The sequence below is a fragment of the Botryllus schlosseri genome, chromosome 16 (assembly GCF_051294905.1).
Source record: "Botryllus schlosseri isolate E-star chromosome 16, Bs_hap1, whole genome shotgun sequence".
NCBI lineage: Eukaryota > Metazoa > Chordata > Ascidiacea > Stolidobranchia > Styelidae > Botryllus > Botryllus schlosseri.
The window spans coordinates 1,731,913-1,752,747 of record NC_137251.1 but is presented as its reverse complement, the minus strand read 5'-3'; the positions used below and the strand labels follow the sequence as shown (position 1 = coordinate 1,752,747).

The 20,835-nt window shown below is 41.6% G+C and overlaps 4 protein-coding genes across 7 annotated transcripts in view; 1 reads left to right on the top strand and 3 right to left on the bottom strand.

Moving 5' to 3' along the window:
- Positions 1–58: 58 nt before the first annotated feature.
- On the bottom strand, positions 59–6,010 carry LOC145458958 (5'-nucleotidase domain-containing protein 3-like). The gene is made up of 6 exons (XM_080337473.1): positions 5,159–6,010; positions 4,318–4,568; positions 3,305–3,678; positions 2,156–2,335; positions 1,159–1,388; positions 59–553 (listed from the first exon to the last, which is right to left on the bottom strand). The coding sequence occupies exons 1-6, from the start codon at positions 5,689–5,691 to the stop codon at positions 436–438; spliced, it is 1,686 nt and encodes a 561-aa protein (XP_080193599.1). The 5' UTR covers positions 5,692–6,010; the 3' UTR covers positions 59–435.
- Positions 6,011–14,916: 8,906 nt separating this feature from the next.
- On the top strand, positions 14,917–17,266 carry LOC145458268 (uncharacterized). Its single transcript, XM_080336593.1, has one exon. It carries the CDS (start codon positions 15,062–15,064, stop codon positions 15,803–15,805), a length of 744 nt encoding a protein of 247 aa, XP_080192719.1. The 5' UTR covers positions 14,917–15,061; the 3' UTR covers positions 15,806–17,266.
- LOC145458266 (monocarboxylate transporter 9-like) overlaps positions 17,171–20,835 on the bottom strand; it is a 26,720-nt gene continuing 23,055 nt past the window's right edge. For both annotated transcript variants that reach the window (XM_080336591.1, XM_080336592.1), the window contains exons 6-9: positions 18,864–18,991; positions 18,393–18,523; positions 17,736–17,949; positions 17,171–17,578 (exon numbers count right to left, since the gene is read on the bottom strand). In XM_080336591.1, the coding sequence (XP_080192717.1) occupies positions 17,457–17,578; positions 17,736–17,949; positions 18,393–18,523; positions 18,864–18,991 (595 nt within the window). In that variant the 3' untranslated portion in view covers positions 17,171–17,456. The remainder of the gene's footprint in view (positions 17,579–17,735; positions 17,950–18,392; positions 18,524–18,863; positions 18,992–20,835) is intronic.
- LOC145458269 (uncharacterized) overlaps positions 20,251–20,835 on the bottom strand; it is a 17,172-nt gene continuing 16,587 nt past the window's right edge. For 2 of the 3 annotated variants that reach the window (XM_080336594.1, XM_080336595.1), the window contains one exon: positions 20,251–20,674. In XM_080336594.1, the coding sequence (XP_080192720.1) occupies positions 20,289–20,674 (386 nt within the window). In that variant the 3' untranslated portion in view covers positions 20,251–20,288. Of the gene's footprint in view, positions 20,773–20,835 lie in introns of all 3 variants that reach the window. The other variant, XM_080336596.1, reaches the window with a different exon arrangement.

Genomic DNA, 20,835 nt, shown 5'->3' with positions numbered 1-20,835 from the left:
TTGCTTAAAATCACTGATGCAATCCTGCATTATATACTTCTCGCAGAGACCCCTGTCATTTCTTTCTGTGCGATTCTTCGTAATTTTATTGAGCAAAAGTTACCATAGAAAAAACGAAGATAAACAGCGTAAAATGCAAGCATCACAGTTTTGCATAGCGAAAAGTTAGAAAAAGCACACTTGCCATTGCAGTCAAAATACAAATTGTTTCTAGTGCAGAATTCCAAGTTTACAATTCACTTTCACAATGAGCACTCACTTTGAAAGGGAACTCCGTTATATTGACTAAAAACACTCAACAATTCCATACATCCTTGCTCCAAAATGACATACGTTCAGACACTTGCGCAGTACAGCGTGAGAGCAGATAGCTTCATCAACTCAACAAAATTTGAACTATCCCGACATACGACACATTATAAATTTGAACGATGTTCACAGCGGCTTGTGTCCGTCCATGTGCTTGAATCTCCTCAACATGGCACTCAAGGCACTGTCAAATCCATCGTGTTGATACCCCGCACTCACCAGCTGCTCGTGAGGATGGCTACCTCTGTGAAGAGAAATTCAAGTATCATAACACAATGTCCGTGTCTGATAAATACGTGAGCAACTAATTCAGCAAAGTCTCCGTACAAACCATCACTGTTATACCATGGAGGCAGTAGATACTAGATAGGATTGCATACACGCACTCGCACAGAAGAATTTTTCGAGTACTGGAACCATACCCTCCTTGCACATAAGAGATGATATACCATTTTCCACAGTGGAAAACTGGAAATCTCGTATGGCCATATCATAGCATACAAAACAAATAGTACAAAGCTATAGGCTACATACGCACGTTGGTGGAAATAACATATCTGCAAAGTTGTGATTAACCCACAGCATTGCAACGAAGTCCAATGAAATAGGTATGGTAAAAAATGACCAACTAATCTTTAATATGATGTAGAATTGGCACTATATTTTATGTGGCCGCATGAAAGGTACATATTTCAACTACCCACATTTTTCATACTGCTGCGAAGGCGTGATGATCAAATACTAGACTCAGCCTGAATCAATCAGGTACTAGATATTAGAAAGCCTAGCTGTAACCCGGCATGTTCAGTTATAAAGCCTTCAGTACGTGTAGAAGACCAGCTAAAATACCTTGGCGGGAATAAGATTTTATCCGACTGGTGCCCGAGCAAGTTCATCACCGACGACGTGTAAACATCTGCGACGCGACAAAGCCTGCTCGAAAAATAACTGCTTTGCAAAGCTGATCGGAACACGGATCCGAACCGAGGGTTGAATATCGACTTCAGCTCTTGTTGAACCTTACGCCTTTCGGTCATCCACTCCGCTACGACCTGCTTCGACTCTGCATCACCATAGTCCTGACAAAACATATGCGTTTGATATAGCAATTGATAGTCAGACAGCAATGTTTCAGGCAGTTTTGACTCAAGTCAAGTTGGGAGCAAAGGGCCGAGTCTGATTTATAGTGTCAAGACTCGAGTATGAGTTCAAATCATCCTCTTTACTGCTCAGTATCGAGTTCAAGTTAGGCTCATCCCATTTGTGAAACTTTTCAGTGATATCGAAGGCCTCGGATTAATAATACACTCTTTTTTCTCACTCCAAACATGTTTATAGAAACAAATAAAAGAAAGTTTCTGGGCCTATTTTTCAATCGTTGGTCCTGATGTTCGAGACTTGAATGTGTCATATAGAATATGTCGAGTCGTACGCAATGACTCGAGTACAGGTCCAGTCAATCAAAAATTGTGACATTACGTTTTTTTTATGATTTCGAATCACAGTAGTCTATTTACCGTGGATAGATTTAAAATAAATATTTAAAGAATTTGCCACCGTAAATATTATATTTTTCAAATCCAAAATTTTGTACTTCAATACTTTTGCTTCTACTGCTTGGAATTGAGCAAGATTTATTCTGCAGACGTTTTATTCTCATTACCTAACGATTCTTATCAGAAAATCCAAAACTTTTTTAAATAGCAAAGCTTCTACAGGTTGGAATTGAGCCTAAATTGGTGTGCAACCAAAGTATTTTATCAAGTAGCCAGTAAAATTTGAAACAAAAGTCCTTTTTGAACAGCCCTGACGCAACAGGCCCTACTATTGAAGTATCCTACCCCACCTGCATCCTTTCGATCAGCCGTTCCAGAGTCTGTATCCAGACAACGTTACTGGCGAACGTCGCCTGGTTCATGATATCGATTTCGCGTTTCAATTCGTGAATGATGGCGCCCGTGTACCAGCCGTTGGAGTAACGCGGGTTCTGGAGGTCGGCGTAAATCTGGTCGCCGAAATAGATCACCTGAATGTCGAAGGCAAGTTTTAAAATTTCGAATTTATCATAAAAATTGAAAAAAAATCCATACTTTACTGTCAACCCCATGAAATTCCAGAGTTGTCTACGAAAACAATGCGAAACAAATTTGACGCAATTCCAATCGGTAAGAAGCGGAGTTATTTGAGTTATTCATTAAAAATTCTGGGATTACCCACGGTCCATGCAATTTTTGCGAATCCAAAATTTTCAACAGCAACAACCTCGCTTCTACCGGTTTGAAATGAGCAAAAATTAGTAAGCATCGTTCTTTTATACAGCTTGAGAATTTCACGGGGTTGACAGCAGGGTTGTAACTAAGTCACAAGTCAATGTCACTTTTTTAGTTTTGACTCGAGTCATGTCGAGTCATTTTCAATTCACCACCGAGTCAAGTCCGAGTCCAAGCCATCGAGTTGACTGCTCAGTTTCCAGTTAAAGTCTTGTTAAACCCACTTTTTATTACTCTGTTTGGTGGTATCCAATGGTACGCATTAATGATATATTAATTTTCCTCACTTTAAACAGTTTCTGGTCGCATTTTCAAGTACCAATATCGATAGACGAAATTCCAATAGTGTGGTTACTTTAATATACTTCGAAATTACAATGAAATGTCGGTCTTGACTGTCTGAGTCTCGAGTCATGCGCAATGACTCGAGTCAAAGTCGAGTCAATACACAAATTGACTTGAGTCGAGTTGAGTCATTTCTATATTTTGAGAAAATGACTCGAGTCAAGTCGAATCATCAGAAAATCACGACTCGCGTCGGACTCAGTCATTACAAGCCTGGTTGACAGTAAAATCTGAAAAAAATTCTAAAACATATCTATGATAAAATCAAAATTTTCAAACTCCTGTACGTTCACATCTACCAGTTGGAATCGAGCCAAATTTGGTGTGCAGTGTTTTTTTTTAGGCGACCAAACAATATAATCAGTGAATCCCCCAAATACCTCTCCGCTTTTCCACTTTTTCAGCTTCATAAGCTGCTTGCAGCACCCGCCGCAATAAACCGCCCCCTTCCTCAAATCCTGCACCCCGCGTTTCGGAACGGCCGGTTCTGGACTCTCTTCAGATATTACCGAAAACACCCGGTTTTCGGTATCGAAAAAGTTTGGTTTGTCGGCGTCGGTGACCACCACGTTGAAAGCGTCTTGCCAGTCTTTTCCCAAGATGTGTTCCATGCCCACGAGGACGGTCGGCAGCTTGCTGTTCGTCAAGAGAAAGAGTTGCTTGCCGTCTCTTAGCAGCTTGTCGATCAGAGGCCGGAGGCTGTCTTTGGCCAAGTATTTTTCTGTGTTGCTCTGTATTTCGTGGTAGATGTGGTCTGAACGATAATGCGAGAATTGCAAGTATGAACCAATGATAATCATCAGTAATAACTTCCAAATTACTTTTTTTTCAAATTTTATTCGCTACTTGTAAGTTGCCTATAAAAACGCTGCACACAAATTTTGGCTCAATTCCAACCAATAGAAGGATTGCTATATACGAAAAAATATATTTTGTTTTATTTAATAAAAATACATGTAAAAATTTTTCAAATTTTACTGGTTACCCCATGAAATTGTTAGGTAGTCTGAAAATACGATGCACAACAAATTTGGCTCAATTTTAACCCGTAGAAGCGACGTTATTGATGTTCAAAATTTAGGATTTCCGATCATAGTATTTACGGTGGGTAGACTATAAAAAAGAATTAAAGAACTTGCCACCATAAATAGGCCTACTATTTTCAAATATAAAATTTTGTACTCCACTAACCTCGCTTCGCTGTTGTGCATTGTTTTTTTTCAGACAATTTCATAGGGTAGCTGATAATAATTAAAAAAAATTATAAATTTATTTTGTTATAATAATAAGGGTTTTTAAAAGGGGGCAGAGATGTCTCCAATTCTACCCGTGCCTCCGAGGTATATTTACCTCAAGTTAAGAAATTATGGTTTAAGGAGGTTAAGCAACCTACTTTCCGTGTGAACAAGTCGGACGGCTTGCTCCACATCTTTGAAAATTGCGGTCGGATCATATCCGAGATCTTTCGAATTGAAATAATCCACCACGTTTGCCAAGAGCATCATCTCCGGGAGAGAAAAGATGTCGGTGAGCTGCTGCAGGTGATAGTTGCCGCGAAAGCATGATTCGTCCATTGTTTTCTTCGGGATGTGGACGTGCTTCAACTCTTGCATGGCTTTTTCCGGCCCGAAATGCTCGAAGCCCCTGCGAAAAAAGGAATGATAACCTGATCGAGAAAATGTCAGACGGGCATTTTGACAAATTCTACATCATAATGTCGAGTAAGCAGTTTGAGAAACTCTTTTTGGGACAGAATGTTCTGATATTTTAAACCAATGTCGTGCTTGGCTGGGGCTGTTGAACTTCCAGCTTGCAATTCAACTGTTGCGTCATAGATAATATTTAGGAAAGCAGCCAATCCATCCGATCGTTCTTGGTTATGCAAATCAAAGAGAATACAACCACACTAGAAATAGTTATATTGTATGCTTTTTATATCACATCTTCACATTTTCCGTGATACATGATAAAAGTTGCAGTAAAATCACGAATGAAAAATAGAGTGAAGTTGCAAAAAGTTGTAACATAAAATTCCCATGAACTGCTTAAAACCCCATTCTACATAGGAAGCCACCGGAAGCTGTAAAAAAAGTTGCAAACTTGCCGTACTGATTATCATTGATTCGACTTGGAATATGGTGAATAAATGAATATCTGGTATCATCATCAAAACATTAAACAATAGGAGAGACAGCAATTCTATAACATACAATACACAAGGCCTACTCCCTTACTTGTAAACAGTATCCAGCTGTACGATATGTCGTTCGTCAATTTTCATAAACATCCCCAATTTGACGTCGTAATGCAAGCCTCTGATGCAGAAGTTGGGAATATAAGGCTGATGATGAAGACCTTTTGGGTAGTCCAACTTTGTGCATAATATGTCGACGGCTTTGTAATATATGAATTCCTGCATCTCCGTTGAGTATTCCGCTAGGGTGTAATCGAAATCGAACCCATAAATATTGATGCGGTCAAAATTGGTTTGATTCACGGCAAATATTCGTTCTGGATCGATCATGAACATTGGTTCGAACTTGTCGTCGACAAAATGCTTCAGTTCACGATAAGTTTTCAAGAGCTGGTCCCTCGGAGCACTGCTTTGATGTTGATATCGCATTCGGCTTGAACTAGGCAGGGTGGTGACATTGTACATTGCACGTCCTGATATTGAAGTCAGGCGATTTAGGGCCTTATTCATTGTGATGCTATTGAAAAGGTGGTGAGGTATACTACACTGTAGCATAAAATGGATAATCCTCATGATTGAATAACAATTGCGGTATAATGATAAGAGCACGACTGATATCGGATTTCTAAGCCGATACCGATAACTCCGATATATTCAACCGTAATCAAAAATATACGGTATCTAACTTAAAGAGGAGGGTTGTAATGACTCAAGACATAACTAGACTCGAGCTCGAGTCACAATTTTTCGTCGACTCGACTCATTTTCTCTATAATGGAAAATGACTCGACTAAAACAGCCAATTTTTATATTGACTCGACTTGTACTCTAGAAAATGAGTGTATGATAAATTTCAGGCCTTTGATATCACTCAATAGTTGCACAGAAGTGAGTTGAGCCTGGCTGGAACTCGTGCTGAACCTGTACAGTAAATTAAATACTAATATGACTTGGACTTGGGTCTTAACGGGCATCCCTAAAAGACGGAGAAGCGGAGGCAGCGGAGACAGCGGAGGCAGCGGAGAACGGACCCTAAAACGCGGAAGCAACGGAGACGGCGGAGAGAGCCAAAAATGCCGATTCCTAAAAGACGGAGACAGCGAACTAGCGGAGCTTTCGGTCATTACCCTTTATATACACGCGCGACATAGCGGACGGATACTGAAAGCGGAGTTCGGGACCCCCGCGAAATGGACATAGCGGACGGTTATATAATATAGAAAGCGGAGATCAGGGCGTATCGGAAGATGTTTCGAAGCAGTGGAGAATAACGGAGAAGTCAGCCATGCGAGTTCAAGGCCAATTTGGCGACTGATTGCTCGTCGATGAGTTGACATAGCGGACGGATACTGAAAGCGGAGGTCGGGGCCCCGCGAAATAGACATAGCGGAGGGTTATATAATATAGAAAGCGGAGATCAGGGCGTATCGGAAGATGTTTCGAAGCAGTGGAGAATAACGGAGAAGTCAGTCAGCAGTGGAGAATGACGGAGAAGTCAGTCATGCGAGTTCAAGGCCAATTTGGCGACTGATTGCCCGTCGATGAGATGACATAGCGGGCGGTTATATAATACAAGGAAAGCGGAGTTCGGGGCGTATCGGAAGATGTTTCGAAGCAGTGGAGAATAACGGAGAAGTCAGCCATGCGAGTTCAAGGCCAATTTGACGACTGATTGCCCGTCGATGAGATGACATAGCGGACGGATACTGAAAGCGGAGTTCGGGGCCCCGCGAAATAGACATAGCGGACGGTTATATAATATAGAAAGCGGAGATCAGGGCGTATCGGAAGATGTTTTGAAGCAGTGGAGAATAACGGAGAAGTCAGCCATGCGAATTCAAGGCCAATTTGGCGACTGATTGCTCGTCGATGAGATGACATAGCGGACGGATACTGAAAGCGGAGTTCGGGGCGTAGCGGAAGATGTTTAGAAACAGCGGTGAAAACGGAAAAGTCAACCATGCGAGTTCCTGGCCAATTTGGTGTATTTCGAAGTATTCGACAATATATAACCGGCACATATTTTTCTCGATCTGAGATCTAATAATTCAATCAAAAATTTTCTAAAAACCTGAAACTGCTCATCTAACGTTACTGTCACACAGGGTTGTAACCAAGTCACAAGGCTCCGAGTCACAAGTCAATCTCAGTTTTAACTCGAGGTCTGATACGATCTGAGGTTGGATCGATCTCCAAATGCGGCGTTGGAGCATTGAGCAAGCGCTTTCCGAGTCAAGCCCTTTGACTCGAGGCGGTTGCGGTTTGGCCAATAATATTGAGTGCATGGAAATTGTGCTGTGAGCATGTTTGGTGCCTGAATTCACAATTTCAATTGTAATATATACAGAGGTGGTCAGAAACGAAGTACTTCTACTTTTTCGAAGTGCTCAAGTAGCTTTCCTCTACTTCTAGTACTTACTCAAGGAGATCTGATTTTCACTACTTCTACTTCGTAATATTTTGTGATCTACTTATTTTTCGCTATTTTCAGTTTGTCAGGTAGAGGTAGCCTAATCCTTCAATCAGGAAGATAGCCTGAGGAATTTCGGGGCTGTTTTCACGGAGTATCCACATCTAATTTTCATAAAAGTTGAGTAAAGCCCAGAATTTTCATCGCGTTTCGCGCGCAGTGGATGCGGCATAAATAAAGCTACACTATATGGCATTTTTACGATGCACCATATTTTGATTAGCGTTTACTAATCGCGCAAGGTGTTTACACCGTATCCTATACAGCTTCTCCGTATTGCGCTTTGACAAAACTGCGCGCCTTATAATATGGAGGAGGGTGCGATACCATGATATTTTCTAAAACGTGCTGTTCGAGTATACAGAGGATTAGTATCGCATTTCCATATCAATACTAGCATTTTTATCCCATGATGCGGAAGAATGCTTAGGCTGTCGAAAATTGGATAGTTCCTGGTATGCATCAATATGAATCAAGCTCGACACCTTTCGCCTAGCTAAATTTGCACGTTTTGACAATCCATGCGAACGAATTACGATCGTTTTCACAACTACTTATACTTACTTGAGTAGATTTAAAGTCAGTCAATTCTATATTTCGCTACGCCCAGAACTCCGCTTTCAGTATATTATAACGATATAACCGTCCGCTATGTCATCTCATCGATGGGCAATCAGTCACCAAATTGGCCTGAAACTCGCATGGCTGACTTCTCCGTTATTCTCTGCTGTTTCGAAATATATTTCGCTACGCCCCGAACTCCGCTTTCGGTATATTATAACCGTCCGCTATGTCATCTCATCGATGGGCAATCAGTCACCATGCAAATTGGCCTGAAACTCGCATGACTGACTTCTCCGTTATTCTGTGCTGTTTCGAAATATATTTTGTTACGCCCCGAACTCCGCTTTCAGTATATTATAACGATATAACCGTCCGCTATGTCATCTCATCGATGGGCAATCAGTCACTAAATTGGCCTGAAACTCGCATGGCTGACTTCTCCGTTATTCTCTGCTGTTTCCAAATATATTTTGCCACGCCCCGAACTCCGCTTTCAGTATATTATAACGATATAGCCGCCCGCTATGTCATCTCATCGACGGGCAATCAGTCGCCAAATTGGCCTTGAACTCGCATGGCCGACTTCTCCGTTATTCTCCACTGCTTCGAAACATCTTCCGATACGCCCTGATCTCCGCTTTCTATATTATATAACCGTCCGCTATGTCTATTTCGCGGGGCCCCGAACTCCGCTTTCAGTATCCGTCCGCTATGTCATCTCATCGACGGGAAATCAGTCGCCAAATTGGCCTTGAACTCGCATGGCTGACTTCTCCGTTATTCTCCTCTGCTTTGAAACATCTTCCGATACGCCCCGAACTCTGCTTTCCTTGTATTATATAACCGCCCGCTATGTCATCTCATCGACGGGCAATCAATCGCCAAATTGGCCTTGAATTCGCATGGCTGACTTCTCCGTTATTCTCCACTGCTTCGAAACATCTTCCGATACGCCCTGATCTCCGCTTTCTATATTATATAAACGTCCGCTATGTCCATTTCGCGGGGTCCCGAACTCCGCTTTCAGTATCCGTCCGCTATGTCGCGCGTGTCTATAAAGGTTAATGACCGAAAGCTCCGCTCTCCGCTAGTTCCGCTATCTCCGTCTTTTAGGAATCGGCATTTTTGGCTCTCTCCACCGCTCCGTTGCTTCCGCGTTTTAGGGTCCGTTCTCCGCTGCCTCCGCTGTCTCCGCTGCCTCCGCTTCTCCGTCTTTTAGGGATGCCCGGTCTTAACAATGACTGGAACTTGACTCGGTGGTGAATTGAAAATGACGCGACTTGACTCGAATCCTAACTATACAAGTCAAATTGACTTGTGCAGTCTTGTGGTACATTGAAATGATAAAGATTTTAGCAATAAATTAAATTGAATTGTAAAGTAAAACTACCAGCAGTATACCCATACCGTAGTTACTTTTTCTAAGTAGTATGTAAATTGGTTCGTATCAGTTACATGAGTGAAATTGACATGAAAACTATAGGCAAAGCAGACCCTGTTTCCGTTTGACGTTCGTCTTAAACCTTCGAAAATTCCTTGTAGGTTTGCAATTTGCATTTTGCAACGAAATATAGCAAGATTGCCGGTACTTTCCCTATTTGATCACGTGACAAACATTTGTCATTTCATCAACTTTGACCTCTGCATTCTGCAAATCAAAGTCACTCACTTTGCTGCAAATGGAGCTAATCCTTGCTGCAATCATGGAAAACTGCAGGGATATCTAGAACTTCTAGAACTCTAGTTTCTAGATATCCCTGGAAAACTGCAATTTATGCTGCAATTTTATTTCCTAAATGTCACTTAGCCACATCGTCTGGGTGGACTCGAAGCATCTCATGTCCATTTTTAAAATTTTGAGATCCGTCTTTCAAATTTATAAAGAATCTAATCTTTGAGAAAATTGCATATTTTTACGGCCTTATCTTTAGGGTTACTATATTTTAGGCTTACCATATTTTGGAAATGTAAAAAGAGGACACTTTTTCAGAAATTTCAGACATGCAAAACCGGAGAAGAATTCTCAAAAACCGGTAAATTTCTCCCACTTCGTGATCGGTTGACTAAAAAAAAAAAGGTTTTTTTTTTCGCTCGGAGCTAAAATCACCGCTTTTCCCTCCGAATTACCCGCCGGTGCTTCATTTCTGCGCTAATTTGTGGCATATCACTCGCATTTTCCTCTAAATCTCACCTAAATTTTCAAAAAAGAGGACAAAATCTCAAAAAAGAGGACAAAAGGGCGTCCTCCGAGGACACATTCAAAAAAGTCAAATAAGAGGACAAATCCTCTTAAAAGAGGACGTATGGTAAGCCTACTATATTTTGTGATCCGCAAAAGAGGACACTTTTTACATGGAATACGGCGACTACCGATTTTGCAGCTTCGTTCCGCTTCGCTGAGGCAGCTGTTTTCCGTAAGCCGGCGTAAGCGACCGTAGTTATTTCTGGCAATCCAAGAGTTCAAGAGCGCAGATTTTTCTGAGTCTGTTCCTGATCTTGACTGTCACCATAGCCTTCATAAATGCTATGCTGTCACTGTCACAACTACACAACCACTGAGTTATATAAATGCTGTCACTGTCACAACGCTAACACGCAGTTAACCGCAGCCGCCAGCCGGCACTTCGCCGCATAGTTAGCACTCTTACTGGAAGTTCCCTATGGTAGTTAGACAACTAGAAGTAATGAGCATAATGTCATCTGGTAATTCTGATGCTTGTGAGACATCATCATTGGTTTATTAGCAATTTTTATCAGTTCAATACACCACAAAATTCGATACAATGAAAAGATAGGAAGGTGTCGTGAAGCGACTTTGGAGTACCATAGAGAGAGAGAGATATGATATTCTTTCTCGCCTGCACCATCGAGATGCTTTGGCGACGGAGTTGCGATACGGCCCCATGAGGTCATCTAGTCTGCGCCCCCGTTTTTTTTTCTCCTCCATGCTATCCGTGATTGCTGAGCGCCTAGCAGGATAGCTGCGGATACCATTTTTCGAGTCTTTGGTATGACCCGGCCGGAGATCGAACCCACGACCTACCGCTCGAGAAGCCGGACGCATAACCATTACACTATCTCGCTCCATAGTCTGTGGAATCAGACACCACCCACCTTGGCCTAGGCAATATGAAGAGGAGGCATGCAGAGTGAACACTGAATGAAAAGTAAAGAAGATAGCATAGAAAAGAATCGTGGTCTGGTAATCTTGAGGATGGACTAGTATTCATTTAGTAGTCCAATTTAGTACAATTTAGTAGTAGCATATTTGATTTGATGGAGTGATGATCTTTTCGGTCGATCATATGAGGGCAACTCTAAACGGCGGACCGCGGAACAGCGGAACATGTAATACTAAACGGCGGACCAAGCGGAACTGCGGACCGAGCGGACCATAAGAAAATAGCTCAATACTAAACGGCGGAACGAGCGGACCGCGGAACTAGCGGAACTTGCTATACTAAACGGCGGACCGAGCGGAACTGCGGACCGAGCGGAACATAACGAAATAGCTCAATACTAAACGGCGGAACAAGCGGACCGCGGAGCTAGCGGAACTTGCAATACTAAACAGCGGACCGAGCGGAACTGCGGACCGAGCGGACTACTACAAAGATCACAATGTAAACAGCGGACCGCGGATCAGGCGCAGCTCGCAAATGTCGCAATACTCCTAATTTCTGATAGGGTGCCTTTCATTTTGGCAATAAGGAGCATACCGAACATAAGGAAATCGTGTCTAGGGTAACTATGGGGAGTCTTCAAGTGTGGCAACGTAGTACCAACACACCCCAAACATACCCCAGACTTGATATCCAGGTTGCAATGCAGTACGAACACACCTCAAACATTTCTCAGACATGATACCCGGGTTGTAACTTGTAACGCAGTACGAATACACCCCAAACATGATGTCCTGGTTGCAATGCAGTAGCCTACTTTACTAACACACCACAGACATGGTATAAATCGACTATTTGATCCTGGGGAAACTTCTATGCATGTAGTAATTATAATGAAATGTAACCAGCTAACTATGATGCTCTCTTTTCGATGGATGTTCCCATCACGTCGGTGATGGTGCTCTTAATCTATCTAGCTCAGGGGTGAGCAAACTACGGCCCGCGGGCCGCATGCGGCTCGCAACACCGTTCTGTGCGGCCCGCGAGAGTCTAAAGAAATTTATTAAAAAATATCGATAAAATGCATAGGCTGCTAAACATCGAATTAATGCACTGACTAATTAAACTTTTTCTTGGTATATTTCACCATGATAATTCTTAGGCAGTGGTTCTCAAACTGGGGGGCGCGCCCCCCTTGCGGGCGTGAAAACATCTGAAGAGTGGCGCGAAGCTGAACTCATCTAAGAAATTGTTTCGCGCTCCGCGCGATTTATACACAATTCCTAATTTTTAGTCTGAATTTCATATCTAAAAATCTCTAATCCACAGTCGCAACCTTCCATTCCATCAAACTATCCGTTAGGGTTGCTAGCATCCTGGTTGCGTTTTGCGGTATGACGATGAGGGGGCGAGAAATCTTTCACTATCACTGGGGGGGCGTGTCTTAAAAACTTTTAGAACCATTGTTCTAAGGTAAATATACTTCCTATACTATTTTTTATGTTTAAATTCTGGCGCGATCATCTCAAGGCCCACGCAGTTTGAAAGGTTTTAACTGCTAAAAATCACAGAAATCCTATACGAGATCGACATAATTCGAATCATGAGTGTGATTTGAGATTGGCCACTCCAGTTTTAACTATTTTAGTGATGTGCTTTTAAAAATAGTTTCGCGCGTGTCTTCGGTAGATTCGTTCTATGGTATTTACGTTCTACGTTATTTATACTTCATCGACAGATAGTAGAAGCGTGTTTGAATCTTACATGGTTACGATGCTGTCAGCATTGTGTGTCCTGGAACTGAACCAAAAGTAGAATTAGTAAATCTATGAACAGATAGCTGCTCACAGATTTAAATTTCAATCCTGTTCTAAGTATATCGGGACAATCTCTATAGTTTCGTCAAATTGGCCATTGAAGTCGACCAGCCTATGAAATCTATACGATATTATCAATATCCATGTGCTCACTATAGTCGAATACCAATATTGCATTTTGGTTTATAATCCTTAATTACATACTGCGGCCCGCGAATGAATTCAGATGTTGAATGCAGCCCGGGAGCTCAAAAGTTTGCCCACCCCTGATCTAGCTAAATAAGGAAAGTACTTTTTATTTTGAAACATGCCAGTAGGTTTTCATCTGTTCACTCTTCTAGTGGTTACGTTTCTGGACTATATCCAAATTAACCGATTAATTTAAAGTTGAAATACGAACTGTTTACTTTCTGACTTGTGGAAATAGTAGTTTTTTGCTCGAACACGATAATTTGGCAAGGGAAAACTTTAATAACCACTTCGTATACAAATCCCAGAAGGATTTCTCAATGAAAACGACGGGTCAGACGACAGATTACACAAACGCAAATCGTGGACTGACTGAACAAATTTAATACCAGACTAATATGAATAGCCTATGCTTGTCTCAAAGATTAAGCCATGCAGGTGTAAGTATACGAACTGAACGTGAAGTGAAACTGCGAACGGCGCATTAAATCAGTGCTTGAAGGTATGTCAGATTATGGATGTCACCTAGCTACTACGCTGGCCAACTTCTTTTATGGTTCTCACAGTCTTAGTTGAAAATGACTTAATTTTCCCATGGGGACATCAGATGAAGTACCTTTGATCTGTGTATTCTGGTGCAAACTGATTACTGCTTCCTCAGTACCGGATAATAAGAGGATCATATATTTTTTCATCTGAAGTCACACACAACGCAATAAGACACAATGCGATGTGATGAACAGATAGGAGGATGTCGAACGACACGCACGCAGTTACGATCCTCTTAATCTAACATCCACCTCGGCCTGGAGTGCCCGATGTCACAGTACTTTTCGATCTTGATCTTGTTGAGGCCGCGGCGCTTGTATACTGGTTCTTTCCATTCCTTGTAACTGCTTTCTTTCGTTAGGTATTTACTGGACTTTTTTGTCGCCTTAAGAACGGTAACGGCGGGGGAGAGGAGTCCAGATAAACCTCCGACGGGAAGATCGAATTAGGTCCGCCAGATTGGTGGGCGTTTATCGTTACCACTACGCTATCTCCCCCGTCCATTCGACAACTTTCTATCTTTTTATTGTATTGCAGTGTTGTGGTCTTTTGAAATGATGAAATTGTTAATAGAAGTTCTATTATAGAGCTGATGTCCGGTGTCAACAGATTACAATGTCATGACAATTAAAAGTTTACTACATTTTAGAAATACAAAACATATAAAGTACAAAACGACATGGAATAAAGTAAAATTGTCTCGTAACTCATTACTAGACGTTGAAGAATTACATTACTTGATAAAATGAAATTACTTGACCAAATTTTTAGCAAAATATAAGCTCCAACAAAGTCCAGGAAAATAAATTGAGAAAATTACAAGATGGGCCTGATCCGCGGTCTGCCGTTTACACTGCAAATTTTGTGATAGTCCGCCGGTCCGCGGTTCCGCTCCATCCGCCGTTTAGTATTACATGTTCCGCTGTTCCGCGGTCCGCCGTTTAGTATTGAGCTATTTTGTCATGGTCCGCTCGGTCCGCAGTTCCGCTTGGTCCGCCGTTTAGTATCGCAAGTTCCGCTAGTTCCGCAGTCCGCTCGTTCCGCCGTTTAGAGTTGCCCATCATATGATATTTCAACAACATTGTTGTTTGAATTCTGTATGACATATCCAATAGCGATGAATACTAGGATCATAAGTTAATTCCGTGCGTCGCTCTTGAATTTCACTAGTCTCGTATTTATTGTATTTTTATCAGAATGGTACTACAGTATAAAGTCAAAAAGTGTGCAAGATGATGAACCCGGGCGGTCCGGGATGGAACGACCCACCTTCCCTATCCTATGAGACCCACACACAGACGTCAAGTCGCCGCAATCTATTAACCAAGAGAGTTGGACTCCCGGATCTTAAAGTTCCTGATAATGATAAGATTGCCTCTACTAAGGAAGCTGAGTCTACGCATTTCAAGAAAGATCTCCCACCCCCAAAAATGAAGACATCCTCGAGCTCTGTCCAAGGAATAGAGGTCAAAACTTCTGCTGATCAATTGAAAAGCAAACCAGGAAATGCTGATATTTCTATCTTCAATCCAAGTCAATGTGATACTGATGAATCATCCTCCAGCGATGTAGTAGTATTCAATCCGATGAGCGTTTCGACAGAAACTAAGAATGATGTGAAGCCAGAATCAACTGAGTTGGATTCTGCAGTTGACCTTGCATCAATGGAAATCGATGTTGTTACGGAGTTGAGGACAATCGCACAAAAATGTCATGACGAAAAACTTTATTCAAACCAACTGAACGAGACCGTTTTGAAAAAGCTGGCGATTTTAGAATCACAAATTCAGCACGACAAGCTTACGGATGTGGTACTTGAAAAGGTTGCAACGTTAACGAAATATCTCATTCTGCGAAAGTACGATGATGCGTGGAACTTGCATCTTGCGCTTGTTTGCGACCATTCGTCGAGCGTCATGCAATGGATGGTTGGTGTTAAAAAGCTAATTACCGAAGCCAAACAGCTTAAGGAATGAACGTTGTTGGATATAGTAGCCTACAGTCTGCTACATATGATATAGTTCCTAGTAAATATCAATTATTGTTCTGCACTGTATAATCCCAGAATGTGGCTCGTGGTTTCATGAATAGGGCTAGGCTAAATTGAGTAGGGAACAAGTCAAGTATCACTCATTATGAAGTTGTGCGGAAAATTCATGCATGTAGGGCGGCCTACTATTTATGCTACCGCAAAGAATATAACGGAAGAGGTCTGCATCAGATTGAAGATAATTTTCGACTTTGCCTATTTCAATGCACTTACTGACAATGCTGTGGCCTGATCACGACTTTGGAGATACGTCATTTCCACTAATATGCCTACTGAGTATAGCTATGTGCTACATGTTAGTATGCTGCGATAATACCAATCCTTGTTTCAAAGCCTCCACAATGGAAAATTGTATCAAATCTATAATTTTTGTTGATATATCAACACTTGATGACTGGGTACTAGGATTACCATATGTTGTCCTTTTTGACGATTCGTCCTCTTCTATAGCTCTGACAGACACTGGTCTGTCACAATTTAAAAACGCCATACATGATGCGAAATCTGTTATGTGGACGTTCAAGCGGGTATTTTGGATTCGGACTGGAAAATGACCTTGTGTTTATTATTTTTTAGTCTACGCAAGAGGATTTCCCGTAAAATTTTCCAAATCACCAGTTTTCTAGTCTCATAATTCACCTTTCGTGATTTCTAAGAAGTATCCAATTTTTCTCGATCCAAGGATGTGGTAACCTTATGGGGTACGTCTTAAATTTCAACTCTATAATATCATCTCTCTCTGCTGGACTTACTTGATTCAGATTTGAGTACTCCATCTCCAATCATTATGCTGAACCTGAGTCATGAACTTCACGACTTTACAGATCGCACGTGATATTTCTGCGGTACTCAGTAAGCCTGTTTATTACATATGTTTTCCCAGGACAATGTAGGAATCCCCCAGTACTGTAGTTATTCATTACTATCTATCGCTGAGTCGCAACCACAGTGTTTGAAACTAGCAATTGATTCGTTTTTATGATTTTTTCTTGTTATTCACAGCCTAGAGTAGATATATATTTCTTCGCTGTGAAATCAGAGTGGCTTATCTCCAGTTTTAAAACCAAGATTTTTCAAAATTTTTCCATTTTCTTTCCGCCATTGTTATTTTTGTTTTGCGACATTGCTTCAACACGTAACCATGCCCAAGATAGAAACTTGATTTTCTCAAAACGGTAAAATGGACATAATCTACTTTGGATTCACAGCGAACATTTGTGATGTAATACTGTATTCAGACTTATGGCCGTTACTAGTCAGATGCAACCTGTGCCAATCATGTCGGGATAAGAAGGATGGGTATCTTTTATTCTTTACCATCCCAATTGTCCCCGTCTCATATTATCGCTCTTTATGAAAATATACGCGCAATATGTATGATTGAAAAGGAATTGATAATAGAAAATGATAAGCGTCATCATCGCCAGAAGTAGGTCGTCATTGTAGAGATGCGCTATTCCACAGTCCTATGTAGCGTGTATGTCGTCAGTAGAGAGATGAACATTGAACAACTGCACAGACTCGTGTAGCGAGACCAATCGTCGTTAGTTCGCTTGCGAGCGAAGGCGTTGTAGCTTTCATCTTGACTTCCATTTCTGAACGCACGGGTTTAGCATTAAAACGAGTCCGCTCGCTAGGAGAACCGCGCCGGCGCAATAAAAGCTCGCTTCGTAGGAACTGGAAGAATCGGTGATCCAACCTGCGATCGTAAGGGCAGTATGTTACAACAGAGTTTGATAACTCGAAAATTTTTGGCTTTTCTAAATTACAATTGAATTAGAATGACTCGAGGTCTACTAAGACTGCGTTTATATATTGGTATTAGTAATTATAAACCGCCCGATGGCTACAGATACCTGCTATCGGAGGGCCCAAGTAAACTCCTATCCCTTCGCCAGCAAGCAGAAATCCGTAGGCCGCTGAAAATTTTTCCTGCCCCAGTAAGTCGGCTGGAATAACCATCATCAACGCATACGAGCCGCTCAAGAACCCAAAGGTTATGCCGTACAGCAATAGCCATTCAAAGGTACGGCAAAGCGGACTCATAAGTGTGGAAATACCGAAAAGAATCTGCAATATGAATAAAACCTTGAAATAACCAGTCGAAAGTAAATACGCTTGCACAAGGCGGCGGTAGGAATTTTATTCGCTGCTTTTAATCGTTGGCCGATGATAAATTCGCGCGTGAAGACAGGTCTATATTATGACTCTCCACGGCCCAGAGGCTTCAGAAATAACAATTACCTATCTATTCGAATGCTCATTGCTCATGATCCAGATTTGTAAAATCAATCTAGTTGACGATTAAATAACTACTGGTTTATTGAGAAGTTCTAGTTCTCTAGTTGAGGGTTTCGAAAAGTGAGCACTTCTATAGTTGCGCATTTTGAAAATCCAGAAGTGAGAACAAGTCTGTGGCGAACGCGTTTTTCTATATGCGTTACTTCTGAGTAAATGTATTTCACAGTTTCCGACCGGCACACCTGACGGTAATGGTACTGGAGATTACTTACTTGAGCCACAGTGAACGTGCGGAGTGGATTCAATTGGAAAAACGTGCAAATTCCTCCAAAAAACAATTTACCTACAGCTCCCGCAAAACCCATGCTTGAAACGATTATGGCAGATCTTATCGGAGAAATTCCTGTGATAAATACGGTTTTCAAACCTCGTTACTTGTGGTGATACGAGGCAATAACCAACAGGACTATATGTCTAATTACATCCGTGAATTCAGTCAGTCTTTTATTGAAATGTTCATTAGATCAAAACACCACAAGATTGTAATTTGCAATATAATGAAAAGATAGGAAAATGTCGAAGTCGTCTCCTCATCAGACACCCGCTTTGGGCTAGAGTACATGTAAATGTGGAGAGACTGGATGAAACGTAATAAAATATAACGTAAAATGACATTTGACACGGATTGTATTTCGACAGCAGCTTTACTTTGAAAAGTCCTAATCGCATACGAAGTCACTCACCTAGCAATCTAGCGCGTTCAGGCAGGTGGACGTATGGAACGAATTGTACAATCCATGACAAGAAATCGGATGTAAAAAGAAGCAAAAATACGGGATCTCTCCACAAAGCAATCGTTTGATCTGTGAACCTTGACAAGAAGAATATCTCTTTCAACATGTTTGTCCATGACGAGTTGTGCTGAGCGTGCGTATGTTCGGCTGTTTTGATCGGTAATAGATGTGACATTATACTGGTGGCTGGTCGCGGAATTTTATCAAACAACACCAGTCATTGGTCATCATTCCATGACACGTAATGAGAATATTACTGGGGTAGGGCAAAATTTAAAATATAAGCTTTTCATGCGACTGCAAAGAATATAATGCCCTTTCCGTATCACACTAAAGATGATTTAGTATTTTTCGACCATACCTATCGCATTTCACTCTTAGTGGCAAAGGGGCATACAATTTCAGTACTCGACATACTCATCTTTCGCTACTCAATAACAAGTATCGCGAATTCCAAAACTAGTTTAAGTTGAAGTATAGAAAAGAACTGAAACAAGTACTTTCAATAAGTAGATATGATCGAGGAGCAGCATACTTTTAGCAGTTAGTCAGAGAGAGAGAGAGAGAGAGAGAGTCTTTATTTTCATCGAACCAAAATGCATAACAAACGGCAGTGATGGTGGTACAGAAAATATGCGTGCGCAGTATTCGGTGTTAGATAGGAATGGTCGATAAGACCGTGAAGGTCATCTAGTCTGATCACACCAGCATCAAACAGGTACACTTGACTCTGAGGTGGATACTTTTGAAATTGTAAGATGTATCTTCGCGACTGACGCAAATTGACAAATGACAATAGAAATAGATTGAGTCTTCGAAAATGTATTCAGTTATCGATATACATGGGCTATAAATGGACTTCTGACGACAATTTAGTAGTGTTGTTATCCGTTTTTGTTGCAGGCCAATCAAATTTCGCCACGTCGCCTTAATTGCCACGCCTACATTACCACATCATCCGCCCATTGCCGCACCTATAGGACACCCATTGCCACATCATCCACCCATTGCCGCACCTATAGCACACCCAGTGCCACATCATCACCCTATTGCAACATCATCTGCTACGTCATCAGTCACGCCCATTGCCACATCATTCGCCTATATAACGACCATTGCCGTACGATCATGATTATGCGTACTGAGCTGTTTTTTGAGAATATGAATTCTCGCCTAATACACTAAACGTTGAACTAGATTTCATAACGTCATCACAGAGGACTCAGTCAACTATCTTGATCTAGGTTGTAGGTTCGATTCCTGTAGTAACCGCATTTCATACGATTCAGCGCTTTTCATATCTGCTAACACTTTACTCGGTCTCATTGAAATAGCATTGTATAGTGTACGATTTTATTTCGAAAAAAGAGCATATCAATGATATCGTTGATCGTTATTGCGTCGATTCGCGTGCTGAAATCCTCCAGATCGGTTGATGTTTCGAGGTACACCGCTTTGCTGCCATCCGACGCTGCGATCCGAGTTCTTGCGTTCGATCTGACCGTTTTGTTTGATGTAGCGATCACTGGCTTGTAGTATATACGATACGAGCGGAAGGTCGGGATTAGGAACAACTACGCTGGGCGAATAGATGACGAATTCGTCTGCTGGATTCAGAGGTTGATAATGCTCGATCCCGTCGCGAGTATACGTAACGACCAGACCTCCTTCATGCTTCAGAGTGGCTCGATATTTCTGAATGGTCCCGTTTGTGGAATGTACAAAGAGTTGATCCGAGGTCAATTCTGCTCCATTCGAAGCTTCGATACGTAATTTTGTGATGTCATTAAAAAGATACAAGTCTTTTCTATAGGGCCCCTGGGCCAGAATAGTATCTCCACGGATTGCTAGACTCATTCTTTGAAAAGAAATATCAAACATAAGTACAACAGTCATCACGCAATTCCACCTCGCCATCAAA

What these genes read in the sequence shown, in the direction of transcription:
- LOC145458958 (XM_080337473.1), bottom strand. Translation starts at nt 5,691, where the DNA reads ATGAGGATTATCCATTTTATGCTACAGTGTAGTATACCTCACCACCTT. An exon ending in CAGCTGGATACTGTTTACAA is followed by an intron (nt 4,569 to 5,158) that starts GTAAGGGAGTAG and finishes CTTTTTTCGCAG; the next exon opens with GGGCTTCGAGCATTTCGGGC. An exon ending in GGCTGATCGAAAGGATGCAG is followed by an intron (nt 1,389 to 2,155) that starts GTGGGGTAGGAT and finishes ATGTTTTGTCAG; the next exon opens with GACTATGGTGATGCAGAGTC.
- LOC145458268 (XM_080336593.1), top strand. Translation starts at nt 15,062, where the DNA reads ATGATGAACCCGGGCGGTCCGGGATGGAACGACCCACCTTCCCTATCC.